General features: G+C 56.3%; 1 protein-coding gene across 2 annotated transcripts; it reads right to left on the reverse strand.

The window, feature by feature from the left end:
• Positions 1 to 35: 35 nt before the first annotated feature.
• On the reverse strand, positions 36 to 6560 carry PRR14 (proline rich 14). 2 transcript variants are annotated; one of them, XM_034988859.1, is made up of 12 exons: positions 6334 to 6560; positions 5477 to 5548; positions 5184 to 5352; positions 4453 to 4574; positions 4191 to 4380; positions 3916 to 3959; positions 3621 to 3730; positions 2724 to 3312; positions 2310 to 2379; positions 2138 to 2229; positions 1788 to 1859; positions 36 to 433 (listed from the first exon to the last, which is right to left on the reverse strand). In XM_034988859.1, exons 2-12 carry the CDS (start codon positions 5497 to 5499, stop codon positions 235 to 237), a joined length of 1680 nt encoding a protein of 559 aa, XP_034844750.1. In that variant the 5' UTR covers positions 5500 to 5548; positions 6334 to 6560; the 3' UTR covers positions 36 to 234. The 2 variants fall into 2 exon arrangements, with proteins under 2 accessions (XP_034844750.1, XP_034844749.1); XM_034988858.1 differs by lacking the exon at positions 36 to 433 and adding an exon at positions 1325 to 1697 and having other exon boundaries at positions 6334 to 6553.
• Positions 6561 to 8214: the final 1654 nt, after the last annotated feature.

Consider the following 8214-nt stretch of genomic DNA (forward strand, 5'->3'; position numbering starts at 1 on the left):
CCCTCATCGGGTCTTGTGACTCGACTGGTTAGAAGTAAGCGCTTGGGGCGGTCCCCCAGGTGACCCCGCCTCTTCCTGCTCTCTGTTTATTGGTCCGTCTTCAGACAGCGCCGAGACCAAGAGTCGTGATGTAGTGTGCGAGTCCTAGGGGCGGTTGGCCACTTGGGGGCGTGTGGCCGCGGAAGGTTCCTCTCGACTGCCAGTTACGTCGTCTCCGCCTTTTCGCCGCTTGGCTTAGCCCACAGGCCGCCTGGCTTCTCGCGCACGCGCGTGGTGATACTGTTGAGCGGCTGGCAGCTCAGCGGGATCCCCCGCGGTGCCGGGCGGCCCGAGCACGCGGCGTGCCTTGCGAGCGTCAGACGCGCTGGGACGGAAACTGCGTCTTGTTATCGCTCCCTTCAATGGGAGAGTGCTGGCTTGTGGTGTCCGCGTGCTAATAAGGAAACAAACACCGTGCGTTCATGCGCCGGCTACTTTTGTCACATGTTAACTCACTTGGCAGTAAGAATTCTTTTAGGAAGGTACTGCTATTAGCCCCCTTTTACAGAGGGGGAGGGGAATTGATGTACATTTAGTTTCCTACACAGGATTTGGACTCAAGCCTAACTCCACAATCTGTGCTCTTAGCCACTGCTCTATTCTGCCTCTAACTTTCAAAAGATGGAGAACGCCACTTCTGGCCTCTGGTTGCCTGGGTTACCGTTTTAATGAGGACATTACATTATAACACTCAACTTGCTTGCTTTTTTTTTTTTAAGTAATCTCTACACCCAACGTGGGGCTTGAACTCATGACACCCCGAGATCAAGAGGTGTGTGCTCCACCAACTGAGCCAGCCAGGCGCCCCTCAACTTGCTTTCTTATGTGTAAAATGGGTGTAATTCCCTTTCACAGGGCTATGTGCCAGTCAAGTACATATGACAGGTTGTTGGAGCTGCTCAGTTACAGCTGATTACTTTTATCTCTTGAATCCAGAAGCAAGTCCTGGCCTGCATGTTAGGAGGAATTCGGAGCCATCTTGATCAAGGCCTTGGTCCACTCTGGGTCCCTCAGTCTCCTCCTTGCTGTAAGTGAATTTAGAGAACCCTGAGCAGGGTCCAGGGTCACAATATCTTCTGGAGCAGGTTCCGAAGTATCCCTCCACACAGGAAAATTCTCAAATCAAGGAAGTAGCTCCGATGACCATTCCCCCACTTCTTCCTGTATCCAACCCTCATTGTCTTCCCTGGCACCTCCCCCATTTCCCAGTCTTTGGGGGCCAAAGTAGAAACATCAGGGAGTGCCGTCAATCAATCTCAAACTCAGCTAAAGACATACAAAAGGATCAGAAACATATCGAAAACTTTACTAGAAATATAGAGAAAAATATATAACTGCCCCAGATGCTTCAGGACGGATGAACAAACAGATGGAGCTCCTAGGTCCGATGGGGCCGCTCCCTATCCACTTCCTCCTCTTCCAGGAGTAAGGCGTCCAGCTCCTCCAGCCGCTGCTGCAGCAGAGGTTCCACATCTGGGCTGGGGGCCAGGCTGGGGGTAAAGGTCCTGCCAGCTGCAGCCCGGACCCCACGAGAGGGCCGCCGGGATCGAGGAAGGCTGCTGTCCCGAAATTCTACAGCCCGCCGAAGCTTCTTTGAGCTGGTGAAAATCAAAGTCCCGTTGCGCTCCCGGGGTTCCTCAAAGATGGTCTCAAAGGTCCTGGACCAGGCAGGGAGGGGTGCTGGTTACCAGCATGGCCCCTGGTTCCAGCCTTCCCTCTATCACCCCCAAGCCTTCAAAGTTTCTCACCTCCTGGTTGTAGGTGACTGATAATTCTTGTTGGTATAAATTTCTTCTAAGCTGAACTCCTTCTTGTTCAACCTGGGAGCAAAGAGCAGAGGCCATTGAAAAACCCAGGGCCACTGTACCCTGGAAAAAGGATAAGCAAGGCCTGGTCTATATTTCAGTTTCTGGGACACGCTACAGCCAGGAGTGCTGCCTAAGGCAGACAGACAGTTCTAAATGCAAACCATGTCCAGACCAGATTGACTCCTCCAAGCTGGATTGTGTTCCCTGAGAGGAGACAAAGCCACACTTCAGGGGATTTGAGCCTACAACCTGTTTGGCCAAGGCAGCTCCGTGTACACTGAGCCACTCACCTGATTGGTCGAGGCAGCCCCATTGGTGTAAGGTTGAGCTGAGGACGGGCTGGTGTCCTGCGTATTCTGAATCGAGAAACCTTTCCCATGGTCTGCAAAAATAGGGCAGAGGATAAGGGTGCAGCATGGCCTCAGGCTCCCACCTATCTCCTCCCCACATCTGTACTCCTACCTTGGTCTCAGGGTCTGAAAGCACCTGGTCCTCTGAGGCCCTTGGCTCCTTCCCCTTGGTTGAACCCAACCTGCAGAGAAGGTCAAGGTTCAGGGACAAATAACATTTATAGCAATATCCCCATCTCCTGCCCACTGGAAAACAGGAAAGGAGGCTGAGCCCAGACTGTGCCAGGGCTTTAAGAAGGGTTTATCGAGGGGCGCCTGGGTGGCTCAGTCAGTCAGTTAAGTGTCTTACTTCCGCTCAGGTCATGATCTCGGGGTCCTGGGACTGAGCCCCACGTCGGGCTCCCTGCTAGGCAGGGAGCATGCCTCTCCCTCCCCCCCACTTGTGCACATGCTCGCTCGCTCTCTCTCAAATAAATTAATAAAATCTTTAAAAAAAAAAAAAAGAAGGGTTTATCGAGAGCACTACCTGGGTTCTGCAGGTTCAGAGAAGGAGGAGGAAGATGCGGTAGACGAGCAAGATGTGACAAGGGGAGGAGAGCCTCCCACTCCTCCAAGAGGGAAGACCTCTTTCCGGAGACAGGGCCGAGGGGGTGGTGGGGCTCGGGCCATCTCTCCACCACCCACAGTGTGCCGCCGGGGCCGTGACCGGCTTGGCTGGTGTGGAGCAGGGGGCCAGCTGCAGGTATCTGGGCCAGGGGGCCCCAGATCAGGGCAGGAGTGGCTTCGGCCCAGAGAGGGCTTAGAGAGAGGTGCGGGGGGATTGTGGTCCTGGGCCCGCCACTGGCGGATAGGGGGCCGGGGACTGACAGATGCAGTGTCCTCAGTAGCCCCGGACTGCTCGGCCTCTGAAATGGCAATCTTCAACTCCAACTTCATGGGGGGTGATGGGGGTGGGGGCCGTGGGGCTTTGTTGGGTGTGAGGAAGATATCAGCAAAGCTCTCCAGCTTGGAGCGGACGGAACGGAAGAGGGGGGCCAAGCCCCAGGGACTGAGGCGGGGGCGTAAAAGGCTGGACGGCGGTGGGATCGATGGGGGCTCCAGTACAGGATCCCGGGCTGAGGAAAAGGAGAGGCTCAGGTGGGCATTCCTCGGCTGCAAGTGCCTAAGCCCTACTTCAGTAGCTTCAGCCCCTCCCCCTAACACTAAGCTTTGCCCACAGAGGTAGAAGCCCACACCTTAAATACTGAGCCCTAAATTTAGGAGTTGAACGTCAGGCCTCTGAAGTCTATACCCCAACTTCACACACCAAACTGCCCTCAGGGAGGGAGATAAGCCTCACCCCCTGCCCCTGCCTTGCCCCTGCCCCTTTTAAGCTCAGCCAGGATTTTCCAGAGCCCTAAATCTCATCCCTCTGAGTCCTTACCTGGTGATGGGGTCTCTGGAGGGTCTTCAGGCAGGGCAGATGGCTGGAACGGGGGATCCAGGTCCCCGGACGGAGGCATTGACTGGTGAACAATCGTCATGGGCTCAGCTCTGGGGTGAAGGGGCAAAGTAAAGGCTGAGGGAGCTCCCAGGTTCAGATCCCACCTGAGCCAGCACCTCCCCTGTCCCTTAAGGCTTCAGAAGGTGCTACAAGGAAGAACTGGACAAGTAAATTCTTGATGCCCTTAGCTCTAGCTGCCTGGACATTTCGGTAATCCCTTCCCCAGCCCTCTTACCTTCTTGCTGGGATGAGGAAGTTGGGAGTCTCATCAGCAAAGCCCTGGATGTAAACAAAGGATGTTCTGGGGGAGGCAGGGAAGCCCCCTACGGCCTCCCTAGCTCCCCACATTCTGACCCTCTCAAGTGTCCAGAAGCCTGCCAGGGTTCACACCAAAGACTTTTTCATATAGGTCTTTCCTCAGCATGTTCCATCTAAAATGCTGTTCTCCTTGCTCTGAGCAAAACTCATCCCAGCTGAACCCCTGACATCCTTACCCCCAAATTCTCATACCTCAGCTGGGGGTCTTGGGCTGGCAATGTCTTCTAGCATCACCACCAGAGTGGGCTGGGGGGTCCAGTCCACCTTTTGTGAAGGGCCCTCCTCTGGGCCAGGGGTTGTCCTTGATCGCCGCCTCAGGGTGGAAGAGGGCCGGTGGATGCGGCTCAAGGGCTCTCGGCATAAGCGCAGTGGGTCGGGAGGCCTAGAGTGGAAACAGGAGGATCAATGGGGCTCCGGTATGCCCCTGGTTTACCCTCCATCCCGCCATGCTCACCTGGTCTGTGAGGACCACGTGGCCTGTTGGGGAGGCAAGGCAGGTGGCTGGCTGCGGACAGAATCCCGTTGGTTGCTGCGGTGCCGTGGGGTGTTGGTCTCTTCTTGGGGCACCAGGGGAACCTAATTGAGGAGGAAGTGTCAAGAACAAGGTGATGAAATGAGGTCAGACTGGACAGGGCCTCCCTGAGCCTAACAGTGCTGTATGCCACAAAAGTGACAGAGATTATGGCTAGAATTCACTTAAGAACCCACAGAAGTGCGTTGGACTGAATCAGTTCCAGGGCCAGATATTACAGCATCCTGAGCAGCAGTAATCTCAGCCAGGCTGTTTGGAGAAATGAAAAGGAGTGACCTTGGGTGAGTCACTGCCCTATTTGGGGCCTGCTTTTCTAACCTGTGCAATGGAGCCAAAGACCTCAGCCTGCTTCCCAAGAATTGCCTAGACGTTGGGTTGGGAAGAAAGCAAGGGTTTCTCATACTTAAGAGTTGTAGAGATGTGGTTCCAGCCCAATAGGGTTGATGGTGGGGAATGGGCACTAGAGACCCTGCCCAAATCTAGATTGGATTAAGTGAGAGCCAAGTAGGACTCTAGCATTAGGGAGGCTGCCTAGCAATGGATGTGAGAATGAGATATTTGGATCTCAATTATCCTCACTAGTGATCTGGTCTGACTTTGGTACTGAAGAGGGGCCTGAGGGAGAAGGGGGCCTCTCAGTTCAGGGGGCTCACCATGTGGGCAGCCATAACATCTTCCAGCACCACAGCCAAAACCCGCCGAGAGGCCTTTTCCAAAGGTGAAGGGGTCGCTAGAGACTGCAGTCTCGGCCGTTTGGGGCTCCTGGCTCCCCATAATGCTCGAGCCAGAGGCTGGCGGCACAGACGTGGCCGGCCAGGTGGACTGGAGGATGAGAGAAGCAGAGGACGGTCGCCTGAGCCTGTCGTTGGCTCTGTGGTTTCCCCAGTACGGCCGCTAGGCTCCCCGTTTCCCGTGCTCAAGACAGGCGGGCGGGGTGCGCTCTCACCTGGAGTCCCCGGGCAAGTCCATGGGGGAAGCGGCGGCTCCGGGGAGTCCCTGGGGGATCCCAGGCTGCAGCCTGGGATGGGGGGGGAGCGGGGGAGCGGGGAGTGAGGGCCAGCCCCTCCCCTGGGGCTCCGCCCTTCATGGTCCGCCCGCGGCTCCCGGTAGCCCACGGGCCGAAGCCCTGGGGCGTGAAAGGGCGCCCCCGGCTGGCCGCCCGGAGCGGATGTCTTCCCGCTGGAGTCGCCCGAGATCAGTGGATCACCCGCGCCCTGACTGGCACTTGCTGGGAGAACCTGGCTTGCAGAGGCCCCAGTGAGCTTCTGGGGCCTTTGTCCCTGCAGAATCCGCCCTGAGATCTCCCGGGATCGGCTGGGATCCCGGTCCTGGGAGGCTCACTTTCCGCCGGATCCCTCTGTAATCCTCATCCACTGCCAGCGAGTGGCCAAGAACTCCGAAGCAATACTCCCACACACCGACGGTCCCCCCCTCCCCGCCACACCAGATCCCCTAGACTAGATCCCTGCGGAAAGAATCCTACAGCGCGGTTCCTCCAATGAGACGCCGCGAGGATCCTCCTCTCCCTGTGAGTTTGGGCTCCGCAAAGCTCCACTCAGACAGGGGCGGCCCGAGCTTGAGCATCACGAACTCAGTCCGGATCCCCGGGGATCCACTGTCAAGCAGATACCCCCTTCACTCCAATCCCGGGAGGTCCCGCCCACAGACCCCCTCCTTCCCCCCTCCCCGGCTCCCCGCCCCGCGCTCTCCCCAGCCCGGGACCAGATGGTTCAAATGTTTCCTTCCCTCCCTCCTCCCGCCCTCTCTCCAGCCGCTCGGTGCCCTCCCCCGCGCGCCGCTCACCGCCGCCTCCCGCGGATCCCGGGTCTTCTACGGCTCCCACCTCCGGCTCCTTTAAAACTAGCCTTAGCCAGCACTGCCCAACCGCCGAGGGCCTTCTTCTCCGAGCCCTCGGGCACCGCCCAATCGCCGGCCCGGGTCTTCCGGGGTGGTGAGAAACTAAGTGAAGCCACCTGGCAGCCATCTTCCCTAGGGGCGAGAAGCCAAATTGGGCAGCGCCGCCATTATAGTTGAGGGCAGGTAGATCTGTACCCGATGAACCGAAGTGGACCGGATGGTGTCATTTTGTGAAGGCCAGTCAGTCAGTGGCTGAACACTAGGCCAAGTTTCTTGAGCTGCTGAGGCAGCTGTAGTGAATGGAGTGCCGCCACGTTTTTTAAGGGCATCTTCCGGTTTTTTAGTTCTTAGGCCAATAAACGTGAACTGAATACTAACGACTTGTGAAATTCCCAGTTTCCTAGAGAGGCCTCACTGAGGGCGGTTCCGGTACCCTCCGGGAATCCTCAAGCGGGTCCCCAGGTCGCTGAGAAGATTTTGGGGCGGGACTAGGAGCCGGAGACTAGGGATAGTGCCACCTCCGGCCCCAGTGTTTGCGCGACGTCCCGGAGAGCCCGGGCTGAGCCAAAACTGGGAGGAGGCTGGGGGCGTTGACTTTCTTCCTGGAGTTGTGGGGGTTTGTGTGGCCCGCGCCGAGGGGCGTCATTGCAGGGCACCAGTAAACCACCTTGAATTGCTCGGTGGTGGTCGGCAGCTTTCCTGAGTTCCGGGCTCCCACGAGCCCTGTTTCAAGGGAAACAGTCCTTAGTAATAGTAGTAGTCGTAATAGTAGTAGACTTTAGTATTAAGGGATCGGGGGTGGAATCCCGCTGCTTGAGAGGCTGTATCATGAAACGTTTAAACTGGAGCTGGGCTACTGGTGGGGAGGAAGTGGGCATGCACGAACTTCTTGCACTGTGAAGGCGCCCCCACCGCCAAACCAGAGCCTGCGCTTCCACTAGTTCTCCTTCCCCAGAATTCTCTGGTCCAAACCTGTACTTATTTTCTTGGTGGAACAAGAAAGCCTGAAGCCTAGAATCCTGGGTCTGAGATGAAGGTGCAGAGTACCCAGCCCAGCAGAATTCTCTCTTCTGGGACTTAGTGGTGAAAGTAATGACACAGAGAGGATGATATGGAAAGAGCAAAATCCGTAAGAGCTGGTGTGGAAAGTGAAGACTCCTCCCCAGCTCTGCAAGCAAGGACTTATCCAGATAGCTCTTCCAGGACTACAGCCAACTCTTTGTAACACAAGGCCTGCAGGGACCTCTGGAAATCCATGATGAGACTTCTGATGAGGGTAGGCAGCAGCTCTTCCAGCTAGAGGTGTTCTCTCCCCTGGATCCCGGCTGGCTGTATGGTGCCTGAAGATGTTCCTTAGGGTTATGGTGATGCTTCCAGCTGTGAGTTCTTGGAGAACCTTCCCAACCTTGGTGAGTTGAGAGCCCCTCTGCAGGCTCTCACTTTTCTCTTTTTTTTTTTTTTTTAAAGATTTTATTTATTTATTTGACAGAGACATAGAGAGAGAGCACAAGTAGGCAGAGTGGGAGGCAGAGGGAGAGGGAGAAGCAGGCTCTCCGCTGAGCAGGGAGCTGGACGTGGGGCTCGATCCCAGGACCCCAGGATCATGACCTGAGCCGAAGGCAGCCGCTTAACCGACTGAGCCACCCAGGCGCCTCTCACTTTTCTCTTAAACAGGTGCTTCCTAAGCCCCAGGGCAAGAAAAGCTTTCAAGGGCAGAGCATGCCTGATGAGAGTTTTGATTCTTTGGGTATCCTGAAGAAATCAACACGAAGGACAAAGGAAGTAGCCTAAGGAAAGGGCCTGGGCCTGAGAATCTGGTAGGGAGGG

Source organism: Mirounga leonina, unplaced genomic scaffold, assembly GCF_011800145.1.
Source record: "Mirounga leonina isolate KUSES-001 unplaced genomic scaffold, KU_Mleo_1.0 Mir_454, whole genome shotgun sequence".
In the NCBI taxonomy this organism is placed as follows: Eukaryota; Metazoa; Chordata; class Mammalia; order Carnivora; family Phocidae; genus Mirounga; species Mirounga leonina.

What these genes read in the sequence shown, in the direction of transcription:
- PRR14 (XM_034988858.1), bottom strand. Translation starts at nt 5,499, where the DNA reads ATGGACTTGCCCGGGGACTCCAG. An exon ending in TTCCTCATCCCAGCAAGAAG is followed by an intron (nt 3,731 to 3,915) that starts GTAAGAGGGCTG and finishes CCTTCACCCCAG; the next exon opens with AGCTGAGCCCATGACGATTG. An exon ending in TCTGAACCTGCAGAACCCAG is followed by an intron (nt 2,380 to 2,723) that starts GTAGTGCTCTCG and finishes CCTTCTCTGCAG; the next exon opens with GTTGGGTTCAACCAAGGGGA.